General features: G+C 39.3%; 2 protein-coding genes across 4 annotated transcripts in view; one reads left to right on the top strand and one right to left on the bottom strand.

Moving 5' to 3' along the window:
• The window catches only part of LOC141443002 (prostasin-like), an 84,863-nt gene extending 71,949 nt beyond the window's left edge, over positions 1 to 12,914 (bottom strand). For 2 of the 3 annotated variants that reach the window (XM_074108216.1, XM_074108214.1), the window contains exons 1-2: positions 12,745 to 12,848; positions 1,687 to 1,805 (exon numbers count right to left, since the gene is read on the bottom strand). In XM_074108216.1, coding sequence (XP_073964317.1) covers positions 1,687 to 1,805; positions 12,745 to 12,832 — 207 coding nt within the window. In that variant the 5' untranslated portion in view covers positions 12,833 to 12,848. The other variant, XM_074108215.1, reaches the window with a different exon arrangement.
• Positions 2,561 to 4,557, top strand: LOC141442999 (uncharacterized). Its single transcript, XM_074108212.1, has one exon. The coding sequence runs from the start codon at positions 3,473 to 3,475 to the stop codon at positions 4,541 to 4,543; it is 1,071 nt and encodes a 356-aa protein (XP_073964313.1). The 5' UTR covers positions 2,561 to 3,472; the 3' UTR covers positions 4,544 to 4,557.
• Positions 12,915 to 14,711: the final 1,797 nt, after the last annotated feature.

Here is a 14,711-nt window from a genome sequence, read left to right as displayed (position 1 = left end):
CTTAATTTTATTATAAGACCGTAGCCTTACAAATAAAACTTATGTATTATTTCTAACAAACTATGGATTCTGGTCTGCAATTATTAAATTTATTATTTATTTATTAGTTGTACACGTTGCATGAAACCAAAATTGATCGATCGAAAATACGCGACTCACAACGCTAAAATTACGCTCAGCCAAAGTCACGTATTTTTGGTCGCGTAATTTCTACTGCATTCTGTTTCATACAAAAGTCCAGTTTGTGGCACTCAAAACAAATTTTACATTTATTTATTATGTACAGTCAACTACAAAGAGATGTATCTATGTTAATCATACAAAATGATGTAACTTTTCGCATGCCATAATTAATTACCCTTGGTCGCTGACATTTCTAGTAGCAACAAAAGCTTACATTATCATCGAATCGTTCAAAATACAACAATTATGTATTCCGCAATGCTTCCTCCGAATGTACACACAGCCCACGGCAGCCGCTTTTCAAGAATGTTTGGCATACTTAACTTTCTGGTGACTTTTTAAAGATGTAATCGCGACTGTACGTATCATTTTTGAGTAAGGGTTTTAAATGTGATTTTCATATTTGTTTCTTAATCGGATTATATTTAAAAAAAAATGTGTTTGTTTTTTTTTAATTTGTTTTGTTTCGTAAACAGGTAGGTAAGTGTAGTATATGTGGTTTTATTCTTATGTTACATTTAAATTAATGTTCTCACCGCTGAGGTGAAAAATTGTATGTGTCACACCAGACCAAATTTTTTTTTGCATCTTGTGTGTTTGAATCCGTTGCTGCTCTCAGGATTGTCCTTCGCTTACTCGGGATTCAAAATCAACACTCGCTACAAAAAACAACTTTGCTCTCTTGTTCGACAAATAACTGTTTAAGCCAAATAAATAAAGAATCGTTGTAGATGGTGTTATAAGTATGTCTGTCTGTCAATGCCAGTTTTCTCAGAAACGCGTCGATGCATTCAGTGAAAATTAAGTCTGCAACCTCCTAAAGCTGTCAAAAATGAATTTTAAAAGTAACTTACAAAAGTGTAAGTATAAATAAATTAATGTGTTTTCAATTAAGTTCTCACGGTCAAAAGATAAAACTATCTTAATTTTCTTGTCATATAAAAACCGTGGGTGATATAATGTTTATATGATGACCACATTAACAATTAAAGTTTGATTTTGACACGAAGCTCTCGTTGTCCAAGTTAGCCCTTACTTCTCATTACATTAATTGGCATAATATGAATTCATTTACCTAACAGATTAAGCATACCATAATTGTTCATAACATTGAAATGGCATTATAATAAAATAACAAAAAAGATAATTAAACTGTACAATTAACATAATTATGCATAATATTTAAATATAACTTTAATTGTCATAGAATAAATTGGCATAATTTTATCAAGTAAGGAAATTAAATGGGTCAGGGTAATATTGGCTCGGTTAGGTAAGATCTATTTAAAAAATTACAAATAACCAACATTATTATACTTTTTAATACTTATGCAAATTATCATTATTGAATTTATGCCAAGTAATCGTTATGCATCATAGTTTAAATTATGCATATTGCTATTAATAATTATGCGAAATAACATTATGCCAATTTGAATTAAGAGTATTACGTTATTCGAATTAATATATAACCATTGGCTATGGCTTCAGAAGAACACTCACGTCAGATTTGTGGGCTTCACTGTCCATGGCTTCGTCCCAGGGTCGGTAGACCGTCCCCAGCGCCACCGCATACGTGCTGGCTGCTGCCTGGTGCTCAGTCTTCCAGAAGCAATGTGCCGCTGTAGATGATGCATGTTAATAGGTTAAGTAGAAGTTCCAGTCAACCTTTGAACGATTAACAGAATATCAGATACAAAGAGTAGACACTACAAGTGCAATGGAAACATTAAAATAAAGAACCGATATTTTAAATTTACTCCAACAGTGCATTATAGATGCACATATATATATATATATATATTTCCATTGTGTTGTGTATATATATATATATATATATATATATATATTATATATTTGTACACACCAATACTTACATAATAATAAAAACAATAAACTTATACAACAACAACCGTACCGAACAATAAACGTATAGTTATTAAACCTTTAAATATGATTTTATTAGGATTTCTATTACATAAACATTAGTAGATTAGTTGCAAATTCATTCAATTTGGCATGGTGTTCCCTTCTTTCACAGACAGAAAATTCACAGAATTTCGTTTCGCAGAAAATGTTTCCTATAATATTTAGTCCTTGTATTTTTAATTCAAATATTATTGTTTCAATTATTATTTACTTTAATGAAACATATTTAATAGAAAAATAATTCAATGAATTTATACTGAAATTATTTTATTTAACAATTGTATCAAACCAAATAATTATTTTTTAAAGAATATTGTCTTTCGGTTTATTTATTCACGATATTTTGTTCGAACGAAAATACAAAAATCCATAATTTAATAAAAAATAATACATTTTAATAGAGTAATTTTATGTATGTATGTATGTAAATTGTTTATTGTACAAAAGAAAAGAAACAAAACACAATTGACAAACTATGAACTATATTATATGTAGGATACTTTTGTTCAGATTAAAGCTGTCATTCACCAGAAAGCGAATCGCTACCAGAAAAGTAGGTTAGGATAGGTTAGAACTGTGACCCCACCAGAAAGCAAATCGCTACCAGAAAAATTGGTTAGGTTAGGTTAGAACTGTGACCCCACCAGAAAGCGAATCGATACCAGAAAAGTAGGTTAGATTAGGTTAGAACTGTGACATCACCACTAAGCGAATCACTACCAGAAAAGAAGGTAAGGTTAGGTAAGAACTGTGACCACACCAGAAAGTGAATCGCTACCGTTATAGGAGGGTATATATCTGTGGCTCCAGTGAAAAGGGGTACATGTCGAAAAACCCAAGTTTACAGGAGACGCAAAAAACAGTTACGCCCGAGATGATTCAAACTTACGTTCATTACACTTGTATATTTACATACTTATACTAATAAATTTCTTCTCGTCTCTTCTCGTCTCTCGTTTCTTCTCGTCCGGAATTTAGTCAACAGCGGACGCGTTTATAATTTTTTCCCCGAAATTAGGTGAGCTTGAGAACCGATTCTCGCCACTATTTTAATGCAATTTAATTGCATAGTCGTGCGTAATACCAAGATTGGTTAATTGCTATCCGGATACCTGCGCGTGCGACGATCTGCGGGCGACCCCCCGCACTACACCTCGAGGAAAAGAGAGGCACCTCATAATTTGCCTCTCGCTTGTGTGTGTTGCCCTCCCGACGTCCGACGGTTTCCGCCGAACTTTATATGCTACGTGCTACGAGAGTCGACGAAGCCGTTACGCTTGCTACGAACACTACGCTGCTTCATTGTGCTACGCCTTGTTGGTTATTTGAGTTGTTTACCTTCGTTTGAGTACATTGTAAGATGAATAGAGCAAACAGTGCCGACCTAATATGCACTGCGTGTTCAGGAGAACTTACGGTTGGTGAGGAGTACCTGCAGTGTATGGTAAAGAATTGCGATAAGTTGTACCATCGTCTATGTACTACCCAAAAGCTTACTATGCAGGAAAAGGACACATGGGTGTGCCCCGAATGCTGCGCTGAACATAAAAAAGGCGGACGTAATTGTGACACCCCCGTCGGCACGCCTCTTACCATAAAAAACATTGCAAGCCGAAATAAAAGTGGAGATACTCCTCCTACTCTGCCCTCGCGACCTACTATGGAGTCATCGGTGATGGAGCTTGAGGTGCAACGGATGCGAGATCAAATGTCTTTGCTTTCTCAGCAGTTGGCCAGCGCGGTTTCTACAATTGCGCAATATCAGATTGCTCTTTCTGATTATGTGGTGAAGTTTGAGTTGCTCCATGACAAGTTCGCGAATTTGGAATTAGCATTGTCGTCTCCCAGACCGAGTTTGGTTTCGGTGGCTTCTGGGCCGGACGTTGATGAGGCAGCCCGCAGTCAAAAATCCAAGCGGAAGCGTGAGACTAAAGACCATGAGCACCGTCAATCGGGGCGAACTGGGGTACCCCCAGCACTTGTTACCATGAATGCCCCACAAGCGGAGCAGGCGTCGCATAGTGGCGATCAGGAGACTGGCAGGGTTGTCTTATCGGACGGTGAGGAGTGCGATAAGGTGCCTGAGGAGGAATGGCGCGAAGTTCGTAACCGGAAAAAGCGTTACTCGTCGGTGCGTTGCACGGCTGGGCCGGAGGTTACTCCTCTCAGGGCGGTGGAGTACCGCAAGTACATTCATCTCTGGAATATGGTTTCAGGAGCAGATGAAATACTTCTATATCTGCGGTCACTAAGTCCTGAGGGTTCATTCACTGTCGACGAACTGAAGTCCAAGGGAGATTATAAGTCATATAAAATTGGAGTTCCGGCTGCGCTACTTGAAAGATATTTATCAGCGGATTGTTGGCCAGTGAATGCTCGTATTCGACCTTGGTTATTTCGAAAACCAGGCGCAAAGGGACCTCAATCATGAATTAATATCTGGTCCAAAAACTTCAATTGATCTAGATTTAATTTATCAAAACGTGAGAGGTCTCAACACGAGGCTTGGTTTTTTTAAACTTAATCTTTTGTGTCTCGATTTCGACATAATAGCTATAACGGAGTCCTTTTTAACGGAAACAGTCGAAGATTCGGAATTGGTTGATCGTGAGTGGAGTATCGAAAGAAGAGACCGCGCGACCGGCGCGCGTGGTGGCGGCGTACTGCTCGCGGCGCGGCCGGGGCTCGTGCTGCAGCGACGGCGTGATTTCGAGACACCGTCTGGGGAGGATCTGTGGGTTATTTGCACGAAAAAGAACACACAAAAGTGCTACATTTGCGTAGTATACATACCGCCTGGTGCCTCGGACGATGTGTACTTGACTTGGTTTCAAGCTGTCGAATCTGTGTTAATTTCCCTTAATAGTGTTGTAATTATAGTCGGCGACTTAAATTTGAATCCCCGATATGCTTCCCATAATGTTATGTACTATTATGGCTATTTTCTGTCTGTATGTGGGTTGAGTGAAAGGAACGAAGTAGTGAACGCACACGGCGGAAAGCTTGATGTAGTTCTGGTGTCGGAGCGCGTACGCGGGCTCAGTGTTGTTGAGATGGATGGTGGTGGGCTCGTTCCTCGACGTGACGCTTACCATCCGCCCTTGGAAGTTTCTGTTCCCCTGGATGTAGCGCAACGGCAGTCCCGTGCTGAGCGGATAGATCCCAGTAATTTTGATCTACAACGGGACTGGAACTTTGCTAAGGGTAACTACCAGCTTTTGTACAAACTAGTCTCTGAAGAAAACTGGCAGGATGTTCTAGAGTTGCAAGATGTTAAATCGGCCGCTGACTCGTTTTATAAGATAATGTATAACATTTTCGACGCCTGCATCCCTTACAAAATTCGTAGGAAAAATCGTTCTAGATGTTATCCGGTTTGGTTCAACGCAGAATTGATCAGAGATATAAAAATTAAAGCTGCTCTCCATCGAAAATGGAAAGCTACAAAAAATGATCATATATATAGCTCTTTTTCAAAACTAAGAGCAGATATTAAAATAAGGGTTTCCTCTGCTTATAATTTTTATATTCAGCAAATACAGGCTAATTTAAAAACCAATCCGCGTGCTTTTTGGCAACACATTGACAGCCTGAAGTCTAGGGGTGGCTTCGCGTCACAAGTTGCCTTTGAGGGTAAGCAGTTTGTTGGACCCCAGACAGCTGAAGCATTTGCTAAATTCTTTTCCAGCGTTTTTTTTGCCTGTTGCCCCCCGTCTTAACTTAAGTGAACTAGAAAGTGATGGACAGGAAATTTCTCCGAATTCCATACATATTGGGGAAGTGACTGTAGGGGAGATTGAGCTAGCCATCAGGCAGTTGAAATCAAAGAGTGCGATGGGGCCTGATAAAATTCCTGCTTTCATCGTAAAGGGGTGTAGTGAATTCCTGATAATTCCCCTTTGTTTTTTGTTCAATCTGGCCCTTTCGACTGGAACTTACCCTCCTCAGTTGAAGATAAGTAGGGTTAGGCCCATCTCTAAAACGAGCGGTGGTGATAGCAATGTGGAGACTCATAGGCCTATTGCTATTCTATCAACACTGGCGAAATTATTTGAGTCCATACTCCACCGAACACTATCAGTACAGCTTAAACCTTTCTTAAGTGACGCACAACATGGCTTCAGGGCCAATCGGTCGGTGAACACGAACCTTACCATATTGACTAACATTATCTCCGAACAGCTCGATAAAGGTACTCAAGTTGATATAATATATTTTGATTTTAAGAAGGCCTTCGATCGCGTAGATAATGATGTGCTGTTACGTAAGCTGAATAATATTGGTTTCACTCCAAAATTGCTAGAATTTTTCGCGAGCTATCTACGTGATCGACAGCAATATGTACAACATGGCCATTTCATCTCCGCCCCTTATCATACGCGATCTGGCGTCAGTCAGGGTTCGGTACTGGGTCCATTCCTCTTCGGGATAATGGTCAATGATCTTGAATTGGTAGTGAAGAACGCAGCATGTCTTGTTTATGCTGATGATATTAAGTTGGTGCGCGGTGTTGAGGAAGTTGCTGACTGTGGGTTGTTGCAAGATGATGTTGCTTCGGTACTGCGGTGGAGTGTTGACAACAGGCTCTATTTCAATGCAACTAAGTGTTGTGTATGTTCTTTCGGTCGCTCTTGCAGTCCGGTGCTCAACCAATATCTGTTGGGAGAAGAGCCTGTTCACAGAGTATTCTCGGTTAAAGATCTAGGTGTTTTATTTGATACACGTCTTACGTTTCATGATCATATGAGGGAGCTTGCCGCTACTTGTTTTCGTAGACTCGGATTTGTCTGTCGCAACGTCAGAGACTTTCGTGATCATGGAGCTATAAAGGTCTTGTACAATGCCTTAGTAAGAAGCAAGTTGGAAGCATCGGCCATCGTCTGGAATCCATATGAAACCTCTTACTCCTTACTTTTGGAGAAGGTGCAAAAGGCCTTCTTAAGGATGTTTTTTAAGAAGGTGTATGGATACTATCCCTTTCTATATCCCTCAAAATTTCTGCTTGGCACTCTGGGTTTTAATTCTTTGGAGGTTCGGCGTAATTACAATCTCCTTACTTTTGTATGTCGAGTTTTGCGAGGAGATGCAGACTGTCCTGAGCTTGTGGAGCAATTGGTCAGATTATATGTCCCAGAAGTACCCAAGATAACTCTGAGACCGCGTACGCGCGCCCTGCTGGCGGTGCCGGCATCGCGCACCGTGTCGCGCCGCAACGCGCCGCTACCGCGCGCGCTGGCGATGCTCAATGCGCTCCTGGCGGCGATGCCGGACTGTGACATATTTGCGGGGCGTTGGGCTACCGTGTGTCGTCAGTGCCTGACGTTTTGCGAGATGATGGATGACAGGCTAACCAGTGTTCCTACCTGATGTTTTTTTTTTTTTTTTTGTTTATGTTTTATATTGAATTTGTATATGTTTAATGTAGTTTCACAGTGTATTAGTAATAACTGTAATGCTGTGTAAATAAATTTATGTGTAATAAATAAATAAAAATAAAATAAATAAATGTGGTATGTTAAAGGACTAAATTAATTGCGCTCTTTCTTATGGGAATGTTATTTTTGCTCTTGATCTATTAGTTTGTCAATTAACTACTTGTATCCAAAATAGAAGTATAAAAATAAGTGTAAAAAGGTTCAAGTGGTTATATATATCACTATTCACCAAGTTTTCGTAATTTTATACGAAGTGAAAAAGGGTACGCATCCGGAATGTTTTTTGTAGTACATGTATAATATTATCCACAGAAGACTAGCTTACGAACTAATGGTGTAGAAAATGATTGCATTTTTCAATTTATGCAGTTCTTTGGACTTCATTACAGACATAACAGACATGTAGCCTTTTGCACGTTTTTTTTTATTGTGTTTTTAGTTATAAGTAGACTTAAATAATAATGAAAAATTCAAAATGCTACTTGTATCCAAGTTGAGTGAATAAAACACATATGAAAGTATTTAAATATCTATTCAAAAAAGCTATAAATTTTTCAAAAATCTCACATGCAAACATAAAAAATGCCCGTTTAAAACAAACTTAAAATTTCTCATCATTAGTATCTAAGTATGTCCATTCAAAAGACGTTAAAATAATATTATATTATCTTGTAACATTCAATTACAAAAAACATGTTATTTATTAATAAAACTGAAAATCTCTAAGCTGCGTATCGACAGTTTCATCATTGCAGATTAAATCTTTGTAAAACAGAAAGGTTAATCAGCGGTATGAGAGACATTAAGGGGCTGTTTCGCCATCCATTGATTAGTGTTAACTGGCGGTTAGGTGTGATGCCGTCTCTGTCTATTCGAACAAAACAAATAGAGACGGCGTCACACCTAGCCGCCGGTTAACACTAATCAATGGATGGTGAAACAGCCCCTTAATCTCGTTTTCTCCTTTAGAAATGGGCAATGGTCATAGCAGTGGGATACGCATTCTGTGTCAAACACACTAGGTAGAGGGGATTTTCCGCGTCTTCATAGAAGACATACCATGTGCCATTGATCGTCATCATACGTCTTGTATTGTAGTCAAAATTAGGGAATTCTGCCTTTTTAAAACTGAAAATTGCAGTCTCAGAGATATTAAACTTTTGTTTGTCCTCGTTATTTATTTTTTTGTTGAAGTGGCCCTTTCACTTACCTGCTTCGCTGTTGCCCCATTTGGAAATTCTCCCATTTGATCATACCTAATTGACAGTCTCATGAAAACACAAATTGAAAACATTTTGAACATTCATCTCAGCGAGCAGGCATGGACCCAAGCCACTTTACCGATAAGGAGTGGCGGCTTAGGAACCGCAAAATTTCAAGTGTAGCTTTGCCGGCATTCCTATCTTCGATCCACAGCACGCTAGATCTCGCAGGTAGAATACTTAAAGCTCCAGCGGGCATTAACTGCGAGATGGCATGCTTGAACGAGGCCACGAATTCCTGGCTAGCTGGACCGAGTCCAAATCTATCGTCCAAACCACATAGGCAAAGGGCCTGGGATACAATAGCCTCCGTGACCACCTTATAGGCATTAATAGAACCTTTAACAGGCAGGGACCGATCCAGATTGTTAGCTGTGTCCAAGCCAGAATCTGGTTACTGGCTCCATGCATACCCCTCGCCCAACACTAGAACTTTTATCGACCCAGACACTACGCATAGCTGCTGGTCTACGCTTGGGAGTTGGGATCTGCGAAAGTAACAACTGTGTTCCTTGTGGGGCTCCAGTGGACCGTCTCAGCCAACATGGCCTCTCCTGTTCCTCGGGCGCCGGCCGACTGTCCCGCCACGCCACTCTCAACGACATTCTTAGAAGGGCGCTCGTTAGTGCTAACGTTCCCGCCGCTCTGTAGCCCCAGATTGTACGGAGCGATGGCAAGCGCCCCGACGGAATGTTGTGATACACTGGAAGACTGGCCATGCACTGTTGTGGGACGCTACCTGTACAGACATCTTGGCGGCGTCCTACCTAACAGCAAATACCAAACGTGCGGGGGCGGCGGTAGACGCCCGGGAACGCCTCAAGGTCACAAAATATAGCTGTGTCGGCGCCCAATCATTTCTTTGCTTTCGGCGTCGAGACTCTAGGTCCTTGGGGTAAGGCTGCGCTGGAGCTATACAGGGAGCTCAGCAATAGGTTAAGGGAGGCAACAGGCAACCCTCGCACCGGCAGCTTTCTCGCGCAAAGAATCGCAATCGCAGTTCAACGCGGGAATGCTGCCTGCGTGATGGGCACCATGCCAAGAGGCCCACCTCTCTTTTTTAATTAAAGTTTTAGTTTTAGATATTTAAATTAAATAAAAGTTTTAGTCCTATGGTTATTTGGTATTTTCTTAATCATTCTTATTAAATGATTGGTGTCAAGGGATATATCTTAATTAATACCCTTAAAATTAATGCAATGTGCAATATTAGTTTAATAATAAAATTGGTGTAAAAGGATATAACTTAATCGCGTAACCGTCGACTGCGCAGCTCGCAAGCGCGTTCTCCCTGCACAAGTCAGCGCACACGATAGTGGCTCATCCATGAGCGCCGTGGCTCCCCACTCACCCGCTCATTCCCCCGCACAAAGACTTATATCCTTTTCCACGGAAACTTTTTTATATTCGATTTGTAAAAACGGGCGCAGCTCGACTTAATCTTATATTTTATTTTATTTTTTTGGGTAAAGAGATTGAACTTAACTTGTATCAATGTAAACTAAATAAATCTGTTCTTGTTTTAGGGGTTCAAGTGTGCTTAGATTTTTTTACACCCGCCATATGAAAAAACAGCACGTACAACTAAATTTAGATCATAAATCACAAACAAAACTTTAGTTAATAGAAATACAACTTGACAAGTACCCTCTGTTGCTAACTTTTTTAAGGCAGTTCTACCCTTGACCACCAGAAAAGTCCGTTGTTTTAAAAGATATCTTAGATCCGTTTACTTACACCAATCGATGCGTTATTTTTTTTGTGTTTTTTGGTATATATAACTCAATTTGGCTAAATTCAGACTTGTACCCCTTTTCACTGGAGCCACAGATATTTTGTCGCAGATATGAATTAAAACGTTTAGAACCAACCACCACATGAAATGTTTTTCTTTGTAATAAGTTTTTTCAACTAAAATTTAATAATATAAGAATAAAGAATATTTGGTTTGTTATTCTATGAAATGAATACCTAATATTTTTTTTATTTGTAACAAAAATCAATGATGCAAATTTCTTCAAAGTAAGTGTTTCATGTATTAATTATTCTATGAAACACTAATATGAGAATAAATATCTGTTAAACGAAATTCTATTATAATGTTGTCTGCGAAACAACGTACAACCGATTTGGCATGTTTATTCCAACTTTAAGAGGCAGGCAGTATACGGAACGCTTTTATTGAAAAAAAAAACAAGAGCAGCGGCTTTCGTGCAACGAGGTAGCATACTTTATTTAGAGCGGGAATTTTTTACATTTAGGAAATGTTTAGTTTTCGTGTAATTTGGCAACGAATTATTTTTAATACTTACTGTAAATTTAATTTAAAATTGTTATCAACACATTTCATTTTGATCCTATCTCTCGCTTTTTTCGTGTTGAAGTGAAAGTGACGGATCAAGTGCAGTTAAAATATTTGTAATTCAGTGAGTAGACCCAGCACTGTCTAGCATTTAAAAAATAATAATTAAAAAGTTACTTTGTCTCACGGTGGGAGCAAAATGCAATTTTGCTCACTGATTGTTAGTAGCAAAACCTTCCTGTTTTGAGCTGCTGCAGGACTACTACGAAACTCGAAACTCAAAGTTCGTGTCGTATCGTCCCTCTCGCTCTCGTATTAAATTTTATAAGTGTCAGAGGGACCGCACGACACGAACTTCAAATTTCGAGTTTCGTAGTAGCCCTGCTCGGGTGAAAATATATTTTTCTTCCAACTTTGCTTTAATTCATCATAACCGCAATAATACACAATAAATACCCAGCACAAAACCGGGGCGGGGAGCTAGTCCTTCCTTCCTTACTATTATAAAGGGGAAAGTGAGTTTGTTTGTTTGTTACGCTTTCACGCCGTAACTACTGCACCGATTCCTATGAAGTTTTGCATACGTCATATTAAAAGTCCAGAATAAATAATAGGATATTTTTTATCCTGAAAAAAATTGCCATTCCCAAGGGATGACCAAAAGTTTTGTTTTTGTATTCTAACCGCTGAGCTGACTCTCTACATAGACTATGAATGCACATTTACACAAACGTTTTTTTAATAATGTGTTTAAAAGCATGCTTGCTTGCTTGCATGCACCATTTCTTGCATAATCACATGCTTGCTTACACGATTGCTTCCACGCTAGCTTGCATGCTTGCTTGCATGCTTTAATGCAGGCTTGAATGCATGGTTACTACTAGCACTATTTCTTGCAAAGTTACATGCTTGCTTGCATGCTTGAATTCAGAATTGAATGCATGCTTGCTTGCATGCTCGAATGCATGCACTATTCCTTGCATAATTACATGCTTGCTTACATGCTCACTTGCATGCTTGCTTGCATACCTGCTTGCATGCCTGCTTGCATGCCTGCTTGCATGCCTGCTTGCATGCCTGCTTGCATGCCTGCTTGCATGATTGCATGCTTACATGCTTGCTTGCATGCTTGCTTACATGCTGGCTTGCATGCTTACTTGCATACTTGCTTGCATGCTTGAATGCATGCTTGCTTGCATGCTTGCTTGCATGCTTGCTTGCATGCTTGCTTGCATGCTTGCTTGCATGCTTACTTGCTTGCTTGCTTACATGCTCACTTGCATGCTTGCTGGCTTGTTTGCTTGATTGCTTGCTTCTTTGAAATGTTTATGGTTAACGCAAGCGAAGCCGCGGGTAAAAGCTAGTACAAGATAAAGGGAACCCGTTTGTAAAGCCGAGTTTAGACTTAAAATAAAATCATGCAAGTTGCAATACATTACGATCACGTAACACAAACTATTTCGTAGTGATCAACCGAGCGCCGCAATGTAATGCAACTTGCACGATTTTTCTTGCAAGTCTAAACTGGGCTTAATGATTGTCAATGCTGACCACAATACCGGTGTGCGGGTTCAGTTTATGTGGATGATGGATGATACAAATAAGTGGAAGTTAAAGGCTCAGTGATACATGCCAGATATGACGAGCTTGGTGGAGATCAGAGAGCCGCCGCAGATCTGCTTGAAGGGGGTGAATGTCTTGTCGTAGTTTTTTTTTTGCATTTCAGTTGCAGTGCTATCTCTGATATACCTGGTTGGCAGACGGCGACGTGGTCCCAGCTGCCGTCGACGCAGCGCATGTTCAGCAGAAACGCTGCTGAGTAGTAGAGGGGCGTTGCACTCCGGCGCGACCTCCGTACCGTGAGCTCTAGCTCGTGGCACGCCCGGGTCCCGCTTACTATGCCATCTCCAGTTACTTTGCAATAGTAATTGACGCTTGGGTCCGGCATCAGTCGGCAGAAACCTAGAAGGAAGGTTAAGCTGAGAGCGCCCCTTGTTCCCGTACATAACCAACTTCCATTACAATTACATTAGAGGACAAATAATTCCTACTCCAAAACCGGTTGTGTAAAAGGATTTTTTTTCCTTGTACATGACCAACGTAATGGGCCGGTAATGTACGAGGAAAAATAATTCATAGTACAATACCCGGTTTTGGAGTTGAATTCTTTAACGCCTTGTACAGAACAATACTTTTTTACTGAAGCTTATTTTCACAATCGCGATTTTTCCCAAGTTTAATCGACCCAGAAACGTAGGTAGGTTTAGGTCATGTTCAGTTTGCATCGGCCCGAAAGGCCAAAACTACACTAAAGCTCCGCTCACGCGGAGCTCCGTCGACATTGTTTCTGTGTCGATTAATATTGGGAAAAAACGCGATTGTGAAAATAAGCTTAAGTAATATGCTTATTTACTGAAGCTTGTTCTGTACAAGGCATTAAAGAATCCTACTCCAAAACCGGGTATTGTACTATGAATTATTTTTCCTCGTACATTACCTGCCATGACGTTGGTTATGTACAAGGAAAAAAAATCCTACTCCTAATTATTTGTCCTCTCCCAGTGCTGGTAATGGAAGTTGGTTATGTACGGGGAACAAGGGAGAGCGCCACGTCGAGTAGAAATAAATGTGTTGTTTAATTGGGATGCACCAAAAATAACCTATAGTTTTTATCTTATTTTTGGAGAGAATAGGATATTTTAAGATACCATTTTCATTGATTTTGAATTTGGATAAGTATTTATTTTTTTATATTTTTTTTAACGAAATACGCTGGATGACGTCACAGTAAGACAGCCACATTCCATTGTCTGGAAAAATTCAGGTCGTACATAACATAATCTGTGCATAACAAAATGTCAATAATTCAAGCACGGTTTAGGGTCCTCAATGAACCATGACAAATAGTTTTAATTTATTTTCTCTTTTAGCTTCGATTATTCTTTGTTTATTTAATGGTGTGATAGTAAATAGATATCTTTTTAAAAATCTGATATTTAATTCTTTTGTATTTACTTGTAACATAGTAATTTAATAATTTAATTTGTAAAAATACATTGGAAATACTCGTGTATACATTTCGGACTTTACGATAAATGACAACTGTTTAAGGCCAGTTGCGCATCATGTGATTAAAGTTCTATCTTTGTCACTCTTTGCTATTATAAGCAGGACAGGAACATTTCAAACTGTCAATTTGCTTAAGAGTGCAGACCTTTTTTATAACTGCCTTTGTGACGAGATACTCCAGGGGTCAAATGAGGGTCATTACTTAAATTTTGTTTATTTAAATCAGTTTATCACATTTTTGGAATCTGATTTCTGAAAACGCTTCACGAAGCCTATTTCTCCAAATGGTTTTAATTTTAATTTAAGTTTATTTCTAGTATACAGCCAGCATCAAAAGTCTGTTCACTTTCTTACTTTGTCGTTTTACAGTCATGTTACTAAACGCCATGCAGGATTGTCAATGTGTTTAGGCGACAGAGTAAAAAAGTGATCCGCTACTTTTGATGCTGTGCTGACATTACCTATTTTTCTAAATTCCGAAAAACATAACAAAACTCACCGTGAGAAGATACAAGCAGTAATATTTGCTCA

The sequence above is a fragment of the Choristoneura fumiferana genome, chromosome 26, assembly GCF_025370935.1.
Source record: "Choristoneura fumiferana chromosome 26, NRCan_CFum_1, whole genome shotgun sequence".
NCBI classification, from domain to species: Eukaryota; Metazoa; Arthropoda; class Insecta; order Lepidoptera; family Tortricidae; genus Choristoneura; species Choristoneura fumiferana.
Note: the sequence above shows the minus strand (reverse complement) of the source record. Positions and strands in the feature narration are given on the sequence as shown.

What these genes read in the sequence shown, in the direction of transcription:
- LOC141442999 (XM_074108212.1), top strand. Translation starts at nt 3,473, where the DNA reads ATGAATAGAGCAAACAGTGCCGACCTAATATGCACTGCGTGTTCAGGA.